Below are 20,329 nucleotides of genomic sequence, written 5' to 3'. Positions count from 1 at the left end.
GCGAAATGAACAAGGTCATATCATATCTACATGCTACCTCCAAGTTGAACGTGAGTATTCATTTGTTACAAAATAACTTTAAATTTCATTTTTTAACAAATTTTTTTCCCAATTCACTATCTTCCTTATTCTATAAAGTGTATTGCACTATAGTCTTGAATTGCTAAAACAAGGCTTAGATAAAGCTTGATTTGTTCTTTTTTATCCACATGAAAATGCTAGCTTTACAATGGTACCATTTTTTGTTTATTTCAGCTACACTGGACCCCTGTATCGAGTATTGTAGACCATACTTTACCAAGAACATGCATCACGGCCACGCAGAATTCGGAGGCACAGCCATCTTCAGCTGTATTGTCAAGGGCAACCCAAAACCAAATGTTACCTGGTAAATTCACTTTTTATTGGACCTTTTAGGGATGATGATGAGCCTAATTTGAAAATATCTTATATTAATGCATACTGTAATATCATATATTTTAGTGGGGCTGTTTGTTTTGTGGTTTCTCAATTTAATACTATTTCATGGATATGTCGAATGTATCTCCAAATCTATACTTATACCAATTACAACAGTTCATGGACCTATGTATTTGTGGATAATGACTACCCACAAAATCAATGACAATAAATGTCCAACAGAAATAATTATTTTACGGTAATTTTAAAAACTAGTAGTTTCTGAATATTTGTGTCCTGATTTACAAATGTTTAAGGTCCCATTCAAAAGTCCCGTTCTACCATCTGTGTGTCTGTGTAGGAATAATCAGTTTCCTTCATCAAAATCAAAATAATAACATTATGCTGAAAAGATAAATACTTCATAGGTATATTAAATAAACTGAAATATCGTGTCCACAGGTACAAAGATGGCCGCAGGATTCACCAAACAAACAAGATGACAATGCACTTTGGAGAAAAAGGTCTGGTAATTCTTAAGATCCATGAGTGTGAGCACTCTGACATTGGTCTTTACAAGTGTCAGGCTCATAGCATGGCTGGACGGTGCCAGAGCTCGGCCAAACTCATCGTATATGGTAAGTATGATAAGTGATAAGTCCATGAGTTAGGGGCAAGACTCTAACATCTCAGACACAAACAGGGATCATTACATATTCATCATGTAATCAGTCCAGGAGTTAGGGGCAAGACTGACATCTCTGACACAAACAGGGATCATTACAGATTTATCATGTAATAAGCCCAGAGTTTTGGGCAAGACAACTCTGACACAAACAGGTATCATTACAGGACAAAAATCTGTTACCATTTCTGTTGAAACTGCTGTAGGTTATAGATTAGTGGATTGCCTTCCATTCAGAGTTCATTATCATTTGGAGCTTTAAAACTAAAAACCACCGAAAGATATTTCAGTTATAAATTCTAACAAAAAATTACTGTTTATTTTTTTTTTATTAAAGTTCATCTTTATAAACAAACTGATAAAAATTAAAATTGATATACATTTGTCTTTTGTTTTTATTGTCACAAAATCCTGTTTCATGCTTTAACAAAATTTGTTGCATAAAGTTATCATTCATTAAAATAATGCATTTCAATTAATATATACTCAAAGTCTGTTATATGAATCTTTTGAAACCATACAAAATCAAATTTGTGTTTAAATGATAAATTGTCTTAAACAGGTGATGGACAACCCTCTTTTGGAACCTGGGGCCACAAGGATACTAAAGCTGTGGACAGCGGACCTTTGGCTCTTTCTGAGTTTACAGGAGACAGTGACTATGTCCCTCTCAACACCAGAGATATATTGTATCAACCTCCTAGACTTTGTAAGTCACTGCCGCAGACAATGAGGGTCAAGGAGTGGCAGATGCTGTTCTTTGAGTGCAAAGTGGAGGGATTCCCAAAGCCAACAGGTCAGTGATATTAAGTCATGAGGCAAACACATATTACTGGGCTTCTGTTGAAGAATTGAGATAGGTGACATACTTTGGTGATTGAAATTTTGATAACACCTATTCTCATGTCAAGGTCAACAAAAAAAAACAAGATGAAATAATTAAAGAAAAAATCTTTAAAACAAAACAATATTTTACTGCAACACAATTATGTTCTTTAAAGTCGATAGTGATTTTATTGTCTTGACATTAGTTGTAAAATCTTTCAGTAACATGGCTCTGTAATGGAGAAGAGTTAACCAACAAAGGTCATGTAAAGATCATTGCTGTGAAGAACTACCACACCTGTGAGATTGCTAGGGCATATGCAGAGAGAGATACTGGCAAGTACACAGTGCGCCTGACTCATCCCAATGGAAGTGTGATCGAAAGCAACTGTGAGGTAGAAATCCAGCAGGACATAACTGTACTGTCTGATGTAAAAGAGAGGAAAAAGTCTGACCTTGTTCTGGAACGTGAAGCTAAAGCTGAACAATTAGCTGCTAAATATGCCAAAAAAGCAGAAGAATCATCAAAATCTGAGACTACAGAGTCTGTAGCAGTTGTGGAATCAAAATCTGAAACTGAATCTGCTGTTGTTAAGACAGCAGAAGAGACAGCCACAAAGGTTGTCGAGGAAGCTGTGGCAGAGGCTGCCGCTAAGGCTACCCAGGAAGTGGTAGAGGAGCCTGCACCTGAACCTGAAGCAGCACCTGCAGCTGAACCAGCTGCTGAACCTGTTGCAGAATCTGAACCAGCTGCAGCTGTGGAATCTGCACCTGAGCCTGCTCCTGAAGCTGCACCTGAACCTGCCTCTGAGCCTGCACCTGAGCCTGCACCTGAGCCTGCACCTGAGCCTGCACCTGAGCCTGCTCCAGAAGCTGCAACTGAACCTGCCTCAGAGCCTGCACCTGAACCTGCCCCAGAAGCTACACCTGAACAGGCCTCTGAGCCTGCACCTGAACCTGCTCCTGAACCTGTACCTGAGCCTGCTCCTGAAGCTGCACCCGAACCTGCCTCAGAGCCTGCCTCAGAGCCTGCCTCAGAGCCTGCACCAGCTCCAGTTGCTGAAGAAGCAGCCAAACCAGAGGCTGCTCCTGAGGTAGCAAAGGAAGATACTGTGTATGTATTTAAGTTTTTGAGATGCTGTCACTATAATGAAAAATCAAACAAATGTTACACGATGGAAACACACATCACACATTTCTTTACATACTTTTTAAATGCAATGTAATTAATTTCATAATAAAATATTTTTTCCTTCTACAAGATTTCAAAACTTATTAAGTCAACTGGTTGTACAATATTGTTTTGTATACATCTGTTTACATAGTAAACAACATTGAAAGATTAAAGTTCAGAAGTTATGTTTTATCTGACAAATCTTAAAATTTTAACAACATAACCTAATTATCATTAAAGTAAAACTTTTTTTGATTTTACAGAGATGCTGCAGCCCAGCCTGAGCCCTGTAAGTACTTTGTCAGCATGTAAATGTTACACATATCATTGTAACGTGGCTTAATGTCTTCCCGCTTCCGTTTAATTGCGCTTTTTAATTTGAAATCAAAGATGAAATAGTAGTATACTTGTACATCTATATAATCTAGCAAAGTTTAGCTGTATAAATCACAGATTTTTCAAGTTAATGATTTTAGAAATTCCAGAATAACTATTATGTAATAATGTCTGGGATATGTAATAAAAATGTTTACATGTGACAAATGTAATGATCTATTTCTCACAGGTGAACCCAGTGTCCCCGAAGAGAAAGGTAGTTCATAATGTAACCCTGGCCCCTGTTACACCTCCCTGATTGGCAATTGTCCCCTTGTCTATAAGAAAATTACATAAGTGTCAAATCTTCCTTGAACATTTCAATATCTATCTCTTTGTATAGATTCTACCCATATTGGTGCCAGTGCATCATTCATTGTTTATGTGATTTTCCACTTAAACATTCCTATCACCCTCCACCTGATTCTTGGCCTATAACAATTCCTTTGTACAAGTTGTGAATATTTCTAGATGTGGAAGATCTCATCCTTTTAGGTGTTGTAAGTTACCTCCCTTGTGGATGTGTAAATTACTTCCCCTTGTAGGTGTTGTAAGTTACCTCCCTTGTGGATGTGTAAATTACTTCCCCTTGTAGGTGTTGTAAGTTACCTCCCTTGTGGATGTGTAAATTACTTCCCTTTTTAGGTGTTGTAAGTTACCTCCCTTGTGGATGTGTGAGTTACTTCCCCTTGTAGGTGTTGTAAGTTACCTCCCTTGTGGATGTGTAAGTTACTTCCCTTTGTGGGTGTTGTAAGTTATCTCCATAGTGGATGTGTAAATTACTTCTCCTTGTGGATGTTGTAAGTTACATCTCTTGTGGATGTGTAAGTTACTTCCCCTTGTGGATGTTATATGTTCCTCCCCTTGTGGTAGTTGTTGTGTATACCAGACAATGTATAATGTTAGTGAGGGGTGTCCTAGCTGTAAATTATGTGTTGGTTTTGCTGTCTTAACCATCGTGCTTTGAGATGCAGATTTTTAAGTGTTGAGCTTGACTGCATGATAGAAAGCGGTTTCTTTTCAGAATTAGCTGTATGTTTTATTAGTTTATTTTTAGAAAGGAAACTCCTTAATAGATATATGTAGACTTTTGTTTCCTTTATCTGTAGGCTTGTGTTTGATTTCCACTTTTGATATGGCACTGTGTACATATCATGCAATTGATTTATTTTTCAAATAAAATGAAAAGAAACTTTTTTTTTATTTAACACAAAGGAAAATTGAATTAATAAAAGTCATATATGTAAGGGAATATTTTTTTTCTATCTTCAGTGACATTTTTTTCTAGAATAAAATACGATGCAACAAATATTGATCTAAGAGAGTTTAATCTTACTTTTACATCTGTCCTATCCAGGAGGCCACATGTAAAAGTATTTTACTGCTCTATGTATCAAGTTTGTGTGAAGATAGAAATTTACAATAATTGTTGGTTTTATTGATATATTCATAGCATTTTGCAAAGTAAGATTGACTTGAAAAAAATAAACCCAAACCAAGTATAGAGTCCTACATATCCAAAAAAATGTTGAAATCAATTTGATTGAATGGACCTCTTGTTTCGTTAACACCTAAATATCAATGTTGTCATGGAAACAGTTACCTGTTACACACGACACATACTAAAATTGATATATACAAGATTTGGAAATAGTTGAGGGTCGTTATACTTGGGGTACAAAAAAACTTTATTATTATTTAAAACCATTATGATTACTGAACTTCAACTGGACACACTGGTCAACAGAAGAAAGTAAAGAGGTCAAAGGTCATCCTGACCGGTGATGTCTAGTGAATGACATTATTCATCGTTTGGTTCTCATGTTGGTTGTATTTTCATGTGATTGATTATGTTGGTGATTGTTGGTGCTGCATTGATTGTGTCTGATATAACAGAACAGTTGGCTAGTTATGTTTCTGATGGAGTTGTAACTGTGCTATACTTCTTTCAAATCTGGACTGTTGTGGATGGTGATGATGGTTTTTTTCCTGTTAAAACCAGCACATTCTTGCTGGTAATTTCTATCATCAGGCTGCAATAGTTATTATCATTTGTAATGATTTTCATGGATTTTTTGGGTGTAAATTAATAATCTGTCAAGTCATACTACATATCCATACACTCTAACCCACTAACTACCAATTGACTTTAAACTGATCAAATTTCGGACGTTAGTTCTACCTTTACTCCGGGAACTGGATAACAGGAGTGACAAGCATCACAGCGCCCTGCGGTCCGACCACACACGGTATGGTAGGGCGTGCCCTCCCTACCCTAGATTTGCTGTCACTCATGATCCCCCTCCCCAGCGTGGTTTGTTGTGGTTCTCAGACATATATTGATACTTGTTCTTATGGTACAGTTGATTTTCTCACTAATTAATAGCATTGACTTTGGAGTCTGTTTTGGTTTTTGATTCTTTGGACAAAACATTTTACTGACTTACTTCATATATTATTTTGAAAACTGCTTCAATATCAAATAACAGCATATATTTCTTTTTATAATACATATATATTAAATAGTTGATTAACCATTTTTGCTTATTTGCCTTTTTTTTTAAATGAACTTAGAGAACTTTGGAGTTTACAGGACTTCAACCTATCTTTTCCTCCCTCATTCTTCGTTTGGTGACATTGTTGCTATTTCTTGATTATGTAAGAAAGACATGCATAAGAGCAAAGAGAGAAAAATCTTTAAAATAACATTGCTGTATAAGGTAAGGTATATATTTGTCAAAAACATTTTCTGATTGGTAGTCATATCATTTCAATGCTGGAATTTTTCGAGAATCAAGCCTGTGTCATCTTATGAGCATCAGCTGGTGCCAAAATGTCCTTTTGCCTTAGCTGTAGGGTGTTCACAAAGCAAGCAAGAGGTTAGTTACTAGTTTGAGCCTTTGAGCCTCATCCTTCCTCCCACTTATCAACAGGAAGTTGTGATGGGTTATCATAGTTCTGTGGTGCTGGTTTTTATTGTGTTTTATAAAATCCATTTTGAACTGATTTCCTGTTGATGTGATCAACTACAGGTGCCTTTTTTCCTTTTACTAGGTACCAATTCTATATTCACACTGTCAACCAAAATGTCGTCCTCCTTTTTCCATTGCTTGTCATCTTTTTAACATCTAGTGATCTTTCCCTGTTGTCTAACTTTAATTGTCAAAGACTGTGATTATGTCTAAAACTATTACATTTACTTTACTATACTTTTCTTCTGTCATCATATCTTTTTTCTACAGTATATTTGTTCTTATTGTGAATATGAATATAACTTTTTTCTACTCTTTTTTGGGGCTTTCATAACAACAACATCAGCTTAGTGTGTGATTTTCATTAATCCTTTTATTTAAAGATCTGAGGTTGTGTTTTAAATTGAGTTTGTTACTAATAAAGCAAAACATACTGAGTAAATTTTTAACTTTTAAGAAAACTGTTGCTTTTCTCCTAAAATAATCCTCTCTGGAAAATCAACGAATATCGATATAGAGTATGTTTATATTTACATCTTTAAAATGCATAGTGCTTTAGATGTTAACTAGCATCTAAATTACATATAAAAAAAATCAGTAATTGGAGCCTCAATCTCGAACATGTTAAAATAAAAAAGCATAGACTGTTACATGCTTTATGAGGTTGACTGATTGTGTAATGCCCCATTTGTGTCCCATTATAGAGCCCGCCTATGTGAGTCCTGATTTTGTTACAAAACTCGAAAAAGAGTATCGCTGCTTGGACTCGGACACTAACATCAAAATACAGTGCCAGGTGGAGGGCAAACCTCTGCCCGAAGTGTCATGGTAAGATTTCATCCAATCCATGAACATCTTCCACTTTAAAATCATAAAGCTATGACTCTACGTAAACAAAGTAGCTCCAGGATTCAAATTGGAAAAATTTGCATAGCTTATGAAACTCTTAATAGTTTTGCAATATTGTCCATAAAGTATCAGTTTCAATAAATGTACATAGCTTTAATAGTGAATATTGGCTGTCAAAATTTGGTTTCCATGGTGATTGATGTTGTTATCTTACAACATATCTCCTTGCTGTACAAATGGCCTTTGTTATTAATTTTAATATTTGTAGCATCTCATTATTCATTAATAGAAAATCATGCTTACATTGAACTTTAATTAAAATCTGTATTTTGAAGTATTGGTGAAAATTCCAAATTTTGAAGATTTGGTCAAAATCCCTATTTCGATGACTACACTTGATTTCATAAATGTTTAAGAATTATACAATTAAGATATAAAGATAAAAATAACCGTGTGGTTTCTGAGTAAAAATAACCGTTTGGTTTCTGAGTAAAAATAACCGTTTGGTTTCTGAGTAAGAATAACCGTTTGGTTTCTGAGTATAAATAACCGTTTGGTTTCTGAGTATAAATAACCGTTTGGTTTCTGAGTAAAAATAACCGTTTGGTTTCTGAGTATAAATAACCGTTTGGTTTCTGAGTAAGAATAACCGTTTGGTTTCTGAGTATAAATAACTGTTTGGTTTCTGAATAAATAACCGTGGTTTGGTTAACCGTTTGGTTTCTGAGTATAAATAACCGTTTGGTTTCTGAGTAAGAATAACCGTTTGGTTTCTGAGTATAAATAACTGTTTGGTTTCTGAGTAAAAATAACTGCGTGATTTCTAAGTAAAAGTTACCATTTGGTTTCTGAGTAAAAATAACTGTTTGGTTTCTGAGTAAAAATAACTGTTTGGTTTCTGAGTAAAAGTAACTGTTTGGTTTCAGAGTAAAAATAACTGTTTGGTTTCTGAGTAAAAATAACTGTTTGGTTTCTAAGTAAAAGTTACCATTTGGTTTCTGAGTAAAAATAACTGTTTGGTTTCTGAGTAAAAGTAACTGTTTGGTTTCTGACAGGGTGAAGGATAATAAAAAGCTAAGCCCGAGTGACAATTTGACCATTGAGTGGAATGCTGATTCTGGTATCTCCACCCTGTGGTTCAAGAGTCTTACTTTGAAGGACTCAGGAAAATACACCTGTATCGTGTCATCCACTGCAGGCTCATGTTCCTGCTCGACAACTTTTATTGTAGACAGTAAGTCTTCATCACTTGGATGCTTTAAGCAGTCATGGTCTTGGAAGGTCCATTAAATCACTTGAAAGAGGTCCAAACTTTCAGGTTATAGGGTCACATAAAATTTTGTAGAGGTGAGGATATTTAGAAAATAAATGATTTATGTACTTCATAAATTTCTTGGAAGTTTGAAATATTACAAAATATCTGACTTGTTGAAGAAAACTGTTGTAGTGGACCATATACCCAGCCTTGTTGGAAAACGTAAGTTGATAGACAACAACGAGACATGTACACTTTTTGTGATGAAGATTCATGTTTCAGGACAGAGCTGTGAGGGTTGAATGGAAACAGTACATGTTGGCTATTGAGAAAGTTATGATGTACATATGTATGTTTCAGTTGGAACAAACCATTGTATGACAGGAATTAGTAAGTCAAATACCTGGTAATATTGCTGCTTAAGCTACACACACGTCGGTGCTATAAAATTCTAAAAGCAAATAACAGAGCTTGTTTTCTTACCAAAATAAATTGAATGATATGAGCTATTTTTATGCCATTTTTATCTTTGAAATAACTTCTTAACACTTTTGCTATCGTCAGTGTTTTTCCAATGTAATTGGCATAATCATCGCTTTTCAGATTTTAAAATGTAAGGAAATAAATCTGTCGTTTACAAGAAGGTTTGGGGAGGTCTTTCTGTCCAAATGTCAAGGAGGAATCAGGGTGTCTGTTTGTCCAGAAAAGGGGGTTTGGGAGGTATACAAGAATCAAGATATTTGTCTGTACAGAGGAGGGGTTTGGTAGAGGTGTACAAATATCAGAGTGATTGTCTCTCCAGAAGATGGGGTTTAGGGAGGGGTACAGGAATCAGAGTGATTGTCTGCCCAGAAGATGGGGTTTAGGGAGGGCAAGATATTTGTCTGTACAGAGGATGGGGTTTGGTAGAGGATCAGAGTGATACAAATATCAGGAATCAGAGTGATTGTCTGTCCAGAAGATGGGGTTTAGGGAGGGGTACAGGAATCAGAGTGATTGTCTGCCCAGAAGATGGGGTTTAGGGAGGGGTACAGGAATCAGAGTGATTGTCTGTCCAGAAGATGGGGTTTAGGGAGGGGTACAGGAATCAGAGTGATTGTCTGTCCAGAAGATGGGGTTTAGGGAGGTGTACAACCTAAAGTCAGGTTGTCCATCTGTCCAGAAGATAGGTGTACAGGATTCTCGATGTCTGTCTTTTCAAATGATGGGGTTGTGGAAGGTGTACAAGGATCAGAATTTTCTCAACCACTTTGATAAAACTTGGTTCTCAGTATCAGTACATTAGATATTTTTTTCAGTGTTCCATTTGATTTCTATTTTTCAAGATATCCTTTGTGATATTCATTAGGTACATGTATCAACTATCAATTTAGAACTGGCTGTTCATGTGATATATTGTAAATCTTGTTTCATATATCAAAAGCAACAAAGCAAAAAGCTGTAAAAACAATATCATTGAATCCTGAGAACTGAACCATTACTGATACATTGGAGCAGATCTATATAGGACAATCATTTCTACTACTGATAATACACAGGGCCTACTAGTGTTGTGTGTATTGATTGCTGGCTAATTCACCACTGCTTTTTCTAACTACATCAGTGTATGTGTGTTTTCTCTTGGTTTATTTATTTACAAACTGACTTTATGACATATTACATATATATATCTATAGCTGAAATGTGTTTTACTATCATGTAGTGATTAATGACTTTGCTTTGAACATTTTTGTATAAATAGTGAATTCTTTATTAGAAACCCATTAATCAAACCTTATGTAATCATTTGATCAATATCTCAAAGTATAAAAAATTAATTCAAATTTATAATTTTAATGAAATATACTTTTCATTCAAGTTTTGAAAATGTAATTTTGTAATTTAGATGAGATAAAAAGAAAAGAAGAATAAAAAAATCATTGTTTTGATAATAGAAATTTATTATATTGAAATAAGCTTTTTTTTGTCTAGAGCCAGCAAGGGCCCCTACAGTGAAGAAAGCCTTAGATAAAGAGTATTCCTTTATTACCACGGATACCAAGGCTACACTTCAGTGTCAAGTGGATGGTCACCCCACACCAGAAGTCTTATGGTAGGTCACCCACACACCACATCTTACAATAGGTCACCCCACACCAGAAGTCTTATGGTAGGTCACCCATACACAACATCTTACAATAAGTCACCCCACCCCAGACATCTTATAATAGGTCTCCCCACACCAGATATCTTATAATAGGTCACCCACACCAGACATCTTATAATAGGTCACCCACACACAACATATTACAATAGGTCACCCCACACTAGTCTTGTAGTAGGTCACACCTCAATAGACATCTTATGGTAGGTCATCATCTAGGTCACTCCATACAAAGCATTTTATGATAGTTTCCCCACACCAAACATCTTATGATAAGTCTCCCCACACCAGACATCTTATGATAAGTCTCCCTACACCAGACATTTTATGATAAGTCTCCCCACACCAGACATATTATGATAAGTCTCCCCACACCAGACATCTTATGGTAGGTAACCATCTAGGTTACTCCACACCAAACATGTTACCCCACATCAGACATCTTAAGGTAGGTTACCACACACCAGACATCTTATGGTAGGTTACCCCACACCAGACATCTTATGATAAGTATCCCCACACCAGACATCTTATGATGTCTCCCCACACCAGACATCTTATGGTAGGTAAACATCTAGGTTACTCCACACCAAACAACTTATGGTAGGTTACCTTACTCCAGACATCTTATGATAAGTCTTCCCACACCAGACATCTTACATAGGTCACCCCACACCAGACATCTTACATAGGTCACCCCACACCAGACATCTTACATAGGTCATCCCACATTAGAAGTCTTTTATTAGATCATCCCTCAACAGATATCCTATGGTAGGTTACTCCACACCGGCCACCTTATTGGTAGTGGGGCTCAGTTTGTTACGGTTTAATCAGACTTGATTCCGCTGCAGGAAAAATAGTGTCCAATTGTAGCAAACTAATGATTCAAGAAAAATTGAGATCAAAGGTTGTCCAGTGATACTGACATGTAAAATGTGTTCTATCAGGAAAAAAGATGGAAAGACTTTGGTCAGTGGAAGCAAGCATGGTCTGGAATGGGATGCAGAAACTGGTAAAGCTACCCTGAAGTTCAAGAGTTTGACTGAAGCAGATTCTGGCTGTTATGAATGTTCAGCTTTATCTTCTGCTGGCTCAGTGTCCTGTTCGACAAATGTGGCTGTCAAAAGTAAGTCTAATCAAAATCATATTTGCAGTTTCCTTCTAAATCATTTTACTGCAGTCAAATAAATTAATTCAATTCAGTTTGTTAGTTCATATGTTGATTTATTTGCAGAACCTGAAAAGAAACCAGCTGTTGTGGATGCTCTTAAGAAAGAATACAGTTTTGTAGAGAGCAAAGAAACTGTTCGTCTTCAGTGCAAAATGGAGGGCAATCCATGCCCAGAGATTTCCTGGTTGGTACATTAATTTTTATTTGTGTTTTGCATTTTATGATGGTCATTTCTCAAATACATTTTTCTTAAATACAAATTCATTGGATGAAGCATTCCTTAGAACGATTTTCCCCTCAACTGGCTGGATCATATAAACATATTTTCATCCAGCCCATAATTTATGTGCTGTCTTTACATGTCTACACCTAACTTCTGAAAGTTTGTTTCTTTGGACAGGGTAGTATTGTATACTGAAGGTTTTGTTCTTCTCTGGTTGAATAATGAAGAGTTATCCCCCTTAGTTGTAATTTTTGATAGCAAATTTTATTTCTTAAGATGAGTGAGTGTCATATACCTAAGTTTTTTTTCAATATGGTGAGGTCAAATGTTAGCACCTTGACATATTCCATCTGAGACATGATTAGCTGGTCTTTTTTAAACATATTCAAGAAATAATGATTTTCTGAAAAATACAACACAAATGTACATGCAAGCCTTACTGTTCATATATCAAAGACATTTTTTGGTTTACATTTTTGTCAGTAAAAATTGGGGTAATTTTGACACATAACCTTACTGTCTTTATAGGACCAAAGATGGAAAGAAGTTGGAAGCTACTGAAAACATGAAGTTTGAATGGGATGCCAAAACTGGTGTAGCGGCTCTTGTGTTTACTGGTGTGAGTGTGTCAAACTCTGGCAAATACGAGTGTGTGGCTACTTCTACAATAGGGACGGTTAAATCTGCTACAACACTCACAGTTAAAGGTAAGTCCCACACAACAACCAGGAAGGCTTTCAATTCAAGTATCATAGGCAGAAACAAAATTTTTTTAACCACCATCAAATTTTAAACTGAATTTATTTATTTGAAAAAAATATTCTGTCCTGTCGCTTGATGAATATTGTACTGTTTTAATGAACATTTTCTGCATACAGTGGATCCAGAAATACAAAATCACAAAATCCAGCCATCATTACTGGAAATACTCTTTGTTGTTTGAGAAATATCAGCTATTGAAGAGGAAGAATTACTTTTATAATGAATGGATTTAACTGATAATAGAATGAAATTTCACTTCAACAAATTATTGCTTGCTTTAGAACCAGAAAGAGCACCATCAGTCAAGGAGCCATTGGATAAAGAGTATAATGCTTTAGAATCTGATGAAAATGTGTGTCTGAAATGTAAAGTGGATGGAAACCCAGTTCCTGAAATCTCCTGGTATGTAACTCTCCTTCAATAAGTTTTAGAATTTGTATGGAAATCATGTGTTCTGGTTAAGGAATTGATGCACAAATCCTTTTTTCATCAGTAGATGATAAAAGAAAATGAAAACTATTGTTATAATCCAAGGTAAAATGCTTTCAATTTTGCATATCTTTTTCCTCAAAACTTATGTAATCTAAAGTTTAAAATTTTGAAAAGTTAAAGGGATGATTTATTTTCATTTTTCTGATTTTTTAACAATAGTTTCTGTCATTTTGCTACAGGACAAAGGATGGTAAGAAGTTATCTGCAAGTGACAATGTAAAGATGGAATGGGATGCTGCCACCTGTACAGCTTCTTTAGTATTCAAACATCCAAAATCTGGTGATTCTGGAAATTATGAATGTGTGGCCAAATCTTCTGCTGGTACAACAAATTCTCCAACCAAACTGACCATCAAAAGTGAGTACCAATTTTATTTTGAATCAGCAATTCTTGCTGAGTATGATCACCTCCATGCTTATACCAAGGTTGCTTGCCAGAGCAAGTGGTTGCCATTGAAAATGGCAAAAGGATGGAAACATTCTTCATTTATTTGTAATTAAGACAAACTCATGCAAGATGTTAACACAAGGACACCTTTGTGTAACAGATCTATTTGTTCTGCCCTAAGGGGTGCTGAGAGACTATCTTCATCCTTTCAATTGTTGTATTTGCCGTCTAAAGGATTGCGTATATTCATCTCCAATGGATACAAATTCATGGAAGGTACTGATTTGGCAATAGAAATCACCTTAAAATACACAGGACAACTGTGTGTTACAAAGATCTTGTGTTCCAAGGGATACCTTAAAGTTATATCAACACAGGCCTGACTCGATACTTTCATACAAGGGGTGCTTGCCAGAGCAAGTGGAAGCTTGAAAACATGTTTAGTTTCTTGTGAATACAAAACAAACAGGTACTTTCAACAACACAAACATACACTGTTCCCTAGAATGTCTGTTGTTTTAAACAAAGACTGTCTCTTCCCATCCAATTTTTTTTGCACACATGAAATACAACTAATAAGTACCATCTTTAAGTATTGTCTACATTTCACATAAACAAAACACATATTATCTACTTTGAATGTATTCGTACTATACTAACATCGGAGCCAATCTCTGTATACCTGACATAACTGGTAGCAAACTTGTTTTTCTCTAGTAAGTACTTACCTTTCAGAACCAGATGTGAAACCAACTTTTAAGAAGCCTCTAGACAAGACTTATACCACTACTGAAGGGGGAAAGTCTGTACGACTAGAGTGTCTGGTGGATGGCTTTCCTAGTCCTCAAATCTCGTGGTACGCAGCTTTCTGTTGTCATGTAGATAGTCAATGTGTTTCATGGTATAATCTGTATACACTGTCTGTTGTATTGTCTGTCCTAATGTCTAGTTAAACACAGTTTTAGTATACACTAATTGTCATTCAGTTATAATATACTGTATGTGGGTAGTGTAACATAGTGTAGTGTGTGTGTTTCAGTTATAATACACTGTATACACTAATTGTCATTCAGTTATAATACACTGTATGTGGGTAGTGTAACATAGTGTAGTGTGTTTGTATACACTAATTGTCATTCAGTTATAATACACTGTATGTGGGTAGTGTAACATAGTGTAGTGTGTTTGTATACACTAATTGTCATTCAGTTATAATACACTGTATGTGGGTAGTGTAACATAGTGTAGTGTGTTTGTATACACTAATTGTCATTCAGTTATAATACACTGTAGGTGGGTAGTGTAACATAGTGTAGTGTGTTTGTATACACTAATTGTCATTCAGTTATAATACACTGTATGTGGGTAGTGTAACATAGTGTAGTGTGTTTGTATACACTAATTGTCATTCAATTATAATACACTGTATGTGGGTAGTGTAACATAGTGTAGTTAGTGTTTGTATACACTAATTGTCATTCAGTTATAATACACTGTATGTGGGTAGTGTAACATAGTGTAGTGTGTTTGTATACACTAATTGTCATTCAGTTATAATACACTGTATGTGGGTAGTGTAACATAGTGTAGTGTGTTTGTATACACTAATTGTCATTCAGTTATAATACACTGTATGTGGGTAGTGTAACATAGTGTAGTGTGTTTGTATACACTAATTGTCATTCAGTTATAATACACTGTATGTAGTGTAACATAGTGTAGTGTGTTTGTATACACTAATTGTCATTCAGTTATAATACACTGTATGTGGGTAGTGTAACATAGTGTAGTGTGTTTGTATACACTAATTGTCATTCAGTTATAATACACTGTATGTGGGTAGTGTAACATAGTGTAGTTAGTGTGTTTGTATACACTAATTGTCATTCAGTTATAATACACTGTATGTGGGTAGTGTAACATAGTGTAGTGTGTTTGTATACACTAATTGTCATTCAGTTATAATACACTGTATGTGGGTAGTGTAACATAGTGTAGTGTGTTTGTATACACTAATTGTCATTCAGTTATAATACACTGTATGTGGGTAGTGTAACATAGTGTAGTGTGTTTGTATACACTAATTGTCATTCAGTTATAATACACTGTATGTGGGTAGTGTAACATAGTGTAGTTAGTGTGTTTGTATACACTAATTGTCATTCAGTTATAATACACTGTATGTGGGTAGTGTAACATAGTGTGTTTGTATACACTAATTGTCATTCAGTTATAATACACTGTATGTGGGTAGTGTAACATAGTGTAGTTAGTGTTTGTATACACTAATTGTCATTCAGTTATAATACACTGTATGTGGGTAGTGTAACATAGTGTAGTGTGTTTGTATACACTAATGTTTCAGTATAATACACTAAGTTGTCATTCAGTTATAATACACTGTATGTGGGTAGTGTAACATAGTGTAGTGTGTTTGTATACACTAATTGTGTGTTGGGTGTATACACTAATTGTCATTCAGTTATAATACACTGTATGTGGGTAGTGTAACATAGTGTAGTGTGTTTGTATACACTAATTGTCATTCAGTTATAATACACTGTATGTGGGTAGTGTAACATAGTGTAGTTAATGTGTTTGTATACACTAATTGTCATTCAGTTATAATACACTGTATGTGGGTAGTGTAACATAGTGTAGTGTGTTTGTATACACTAATTGTCATTCAGTTATAATACACTGTATGTGGGTAGTGTAACATAGTGTAGTGTGTTTGTATACACTAATTGTCATTCAGTTATAATACACTGTATGTGGGTAGTGTAACATAGTGTAGTGTGTTTGTATACACTAATTGTCATTCAGTTATAATACACTGTATGTGGGTAGTGTAACATAGTGTAGTGTGTTTGTATACACTAATTGTCATTCAGTTATAATACACTGTATGTGGGTAGTGTAACATAGTGTAGTTAGTGTGTTTGTATACACTAATTGTCATTCAGTTATAATACACTGTATGTGGGTAGTGTAACATAGTGTAATTAGTGTTTGTATACACTAATTGTCATTCAGTTATAATACACTGTATGTGCGGTAGTGTAACATAGTGTAGTGTGTTTGTATACACTAATTGTCATTCAGTTATAATACACTGTATGTGGGTAGTGTAACATAGTGTAGTTAGTGTGTTTGTATACACTAATTGTCATTCAGTTATAATACACTGTATGTGGGTAGTGTAACATAGTGTAGTGTGTTTGTATACACTAATTGTCATTCAGTTATAATACACTGTATGTGGGTAGTGTAACATAGTGTAGTGTGTTTGTATACACTAATTGTCATTCAGTTATAATACACTGTATGTGGGTAGTGTAACATAGTGTAGTGTGTTTGTATACACTAATTGTCATTCAGTTATAATACACTGTATGTGGTGTGTTTGTAGTGTAACATAGTGTAGTGTGTAGTTGTCATTCAGTTATAATACACTATGTGGGTAGTTGTCATAATTGTCAGTTATAATACACTGTATGTGGGTAGTGTAACATAGTGTAGTGTGTTTGTATACACTAATTGTCATTCAGTTATAATACACTGTATGTGGGTAGTGTAACATAGTGTAATTAGTGTTAGTATACACTAATTGTCATTCAGTTATAATACACTGTATGTGGGTAGTGTAACATAGTGTAGTGTGTTTGTATACACTAATTGTCATTCAGTTATAATACACTGTATGTGGGTAGTGTAACATAGTGTAGTGTGTTTGTATACACTAATTGTCATTCAGTTATAATACACTGTATGTGGGTAGTGTAACATAGTGTAGTGTGTTTGTATACACTAATTGTCATTCAGTTATAATACACTGTATGTGGGTAGTGTAACATAGTGTAGTGTGTGTTTGTATACACTAATTGTCATTCAGTTATAATACACTGTATGTGGGTAGTGTAACATAGTGTAGTGTGTTTGTATACACTAATTGTCATTCAGTTATAATACACTGTATGTGGGTAGTGTGTTTGTAACATAGTGTAGTATGTGGGTAGTGTGTTGTATACACTAATTGTCATTCAGTTATAATACACTGTATGTGGGTAGTGTAACATAGTGTAGTTAGTGTGTTTGTATACACTAATTGTCATTCAGTTATAATACACTGTATGTGGGTAGTGTAACATAGTGTAGTGTGTTTGTATACACTAATTGTCATTCAGTTATAATACACTGTATGTGGGTAGTGTAACATAGTGTAGTGTGTGTTTGTATACACTAATTGTCATTCAGTTATAATACACTGTATGTGGGTAGTGTAACATAGTGTAGTGTGTTTGTATACACTAATTGTCATTCAGTTATAATACACTGTATGTGGGTAGTGTAACATAGTGTAGTGTGTTTGTATACACTAATTGTCATTCAGTTATAATACACTGTATGTGGGTAGTGTAACATAGTGTGTTTGTATACACTAATTGTCATTCAGTGTGTGTTGTGTTTGTATACACTAATTGTCATTCAGTTATAATACACTGTATGTGGGTAGTGTAACATAGTGTAGTGTGTTTGTATACACTAATTGTCATTCAGTTATAATACACTGTATGTGGGTAGTGTAACATAGTGTAATTAGTGTTTGTATACACTAATTGTCATTCAGTTATAATACACTGTATGTGGGTAGTGTAACATAGTGTAGTGTGTTTGTATACACTAATTGTCATTCAGTTATAATACACTGTATGTGGGTAGTGTAACATAGTGTAGTGTGTTTGTATACACTAATTGTCATTCAGTTATAATACACTGTATGTGGGTAGTGTAACATAGTGTAGTGTGTTTGTATACACTAATTGTCATTCAGTTATAATACACTGTATGTGGGTAGTGTAACATAGTGTAGTGTGTTTGTATACACTGATTGTCATTCAGTTATAATACACTGTATGTGGGTAGTGTAACATAGTGTAGTGTGTTTGTATACACAAATTATCATTCATTCAGTTACTATACACTGACCTTTCTAGATAGATATTTGTTATTTAGATGTGGACTTAGTAACAGATATTTGTTATTTAAAGGTGACCTTGATAGACTTTTGTAATATTTATGGAATCATTTAATTCTTCAATACGTTGACCTCTGTTAAGGTCATGTCAAGGTCACTGACCTTTTTCTATATGTTAGTGTTATATTGGTTTGATAACTATTAAAGATGTCCAGATGAAAATGATGTACACTTTAATCAGGTCACCATGACCTGCATGTACATGTATGTAAAGTAAAAGATTTCATAAATGCTTCTCCATTCATGAGTTCATGAGGAACTACTGTTACACCTGTGTCACCCAACATCTTAGAGTGAAACAATAGACAATAATCTAGTTAGTTGGTTATGAGGTTCTCATGATAGACTATAGAATTGAGATGTTCAAAATCTGTTTGCTCGCAGAGGTGCAGTGCCAAAAAATGTGTAGGATAGAATGAAAAATAGGGTAGATGTTCTTTAAAACTTACTGTTAAGAAATTTCATCAATCTGTTCACTAAACTCAGTAATATTCATAAAAGTAATTATTTTCAAATTCATGATGCTAGGATAAAAGATGGTAAGGAAATGATTCCTGATGGCAACATAATATCGGAGTGGGATCCAGCCACTGGTAACGCTGCCCTGGTGTTCAAACAACCAAAGTGTGAGGATTCTGGTGACTACCAGTGTGTGGCTAAGTCACCTGTCGGTACAACAAACTCTAACACAACACTTACTGTCAAAAGTGAGTACTCAGATATACCACAAACACTCACACCACTCTTACTGTCAAAAGTGAGTACTCAAAATACCACAAAGTCTCACACAAAACTATTGTAAAATGTGAGTACTCAACAGTCATTGTCACAAATGATGATCCAAAGAAATACTGCAAAACTGCATTTGATTACGTAAAACTTATAATTCTGTATTTACTGTGACACATTGCATTCATACAATGTTCTGTATCCATTCTGACACTTTCTACATTGTTAATGTTAACATCCATGCTAAATGATTTTTCAGAGATATTTTCCAGTTATTAATTTGGGCTATGTAATTAGTATAAAATGACGGATATTCATATTTTATTAGAGGAAATATATCTTATTGAAGCCTTCTCAAAGCTCAAGAAGAAAAAAGGAAAAGAAAAGAATTCAAAACATCAATCATAGTAAAGGATAAAAGTTGTTTCCCAATACATTGTATTACAGAAATTCCTACAGTGGTTAAACCACTTGACAAGGCATATGAGCCTGTTGAGGGAGATCAGAATGTTTGTCTGGTGTGTAAACTTGATGGATTTCCAGCTCCGGAGGTCACATGGTATGATTCTTTGTTGTGTGTTTGTAGTTAGTTTGTAGTCTTAGAATGTTGGTGTCATGAGTCAAAGAGTGTTGGTGTCCGTGTTGGTGTCTGGAGTCAAAGAATGTTGGTGTCTGTAGTCTTAGTGTGTTGGTGTCTGTGTTGGTGTCTGTAGTCTTATAGTGTTGGTGTCTGTGTTGGTGTCTGGAGTCAAAGAGTGTTGGTGTCTGTGTTGGTGTCTGTAGTCTTAGAGTTGGTGTCAGTAATTTAAGAGTATTGGTGTCTGTTGGCTAAGAATGTTGGTGCCT

The 20,329-nt window shown here is 35.0% G+C and overlaps 1 protein-coding gene across 1 annotated transcript in view; it reads left to right on the top strand.

The window, feature by feature from the left end:
- Positions 1-885: 885 nt before the first annotated feature.
- The window catches only part of LOC132558608 (muscle M-line assembly protein unc-89-like), a 58,927-nt gene continuing 39,483 nt past the window's right edge, over positions 886-20,329 (top strand). Inside the window, 17 exon segments of the mRNA XM_060223198.1 lie at positions 886-1,037; positions 1,647-1,770; positions 1,773-1,880; positions 2,132-3,023; positions 3,347-3,372; positions 3,649-3,675; positions 7,135-7,258; positions 8,335-8,513; positions 10,506-10,626; positions 11,628-11,806; positions 11,915-12,035; positions 12,603-12,781; positions 13,118-13,238; positions 13,508-13,686; positions 14,452-14,572; positions 19,283-19,461; positions 19,931-20,042. Coding sequence (XP_060079181.1) covers positions 945-1,037; positions 1,647-1,770; positions 1,773-1,880; positions 2,132-3,023; positions 3,347-3,372; positions 3,649-3,675; positions 7,135-7,258; positions 8,335-8,513; positions 10,506-10,626; positions 11,628-11,806; positions 11,915-12,035; positions 12,603-12,781; positions 13,118-13,238; positions 13,508-13,686; positions 14,452-14,572; positions 19,283-19,461; positions 19,931-20,042 — 2,885 coding nt within the window. The 5' untranslated portion in view covers positions 886-944.

This window comes from Ylistrum balloti, unplaced genomic scaffold (genome assembly GCF_031769215.1).
Source record: "Ylistrum balloti isolate Yb309-2 unplaced genomic scaffold, AGI_CSIRO_Ybal_v1 Utg370800, whole genome shotgun sequence".
In the NCBI taxonomy this organism is placed as follows: Eukaryota; Metazoa; Mollusca; class Bivalvia; order Pectinida; family Pectinidae; genus Ylistrum; species Ylistrum balloti.
Note: the sequence above shows the minus strand (reverse complement) of the source record. Positions and strands in the feature narration are given on the sequence as shown.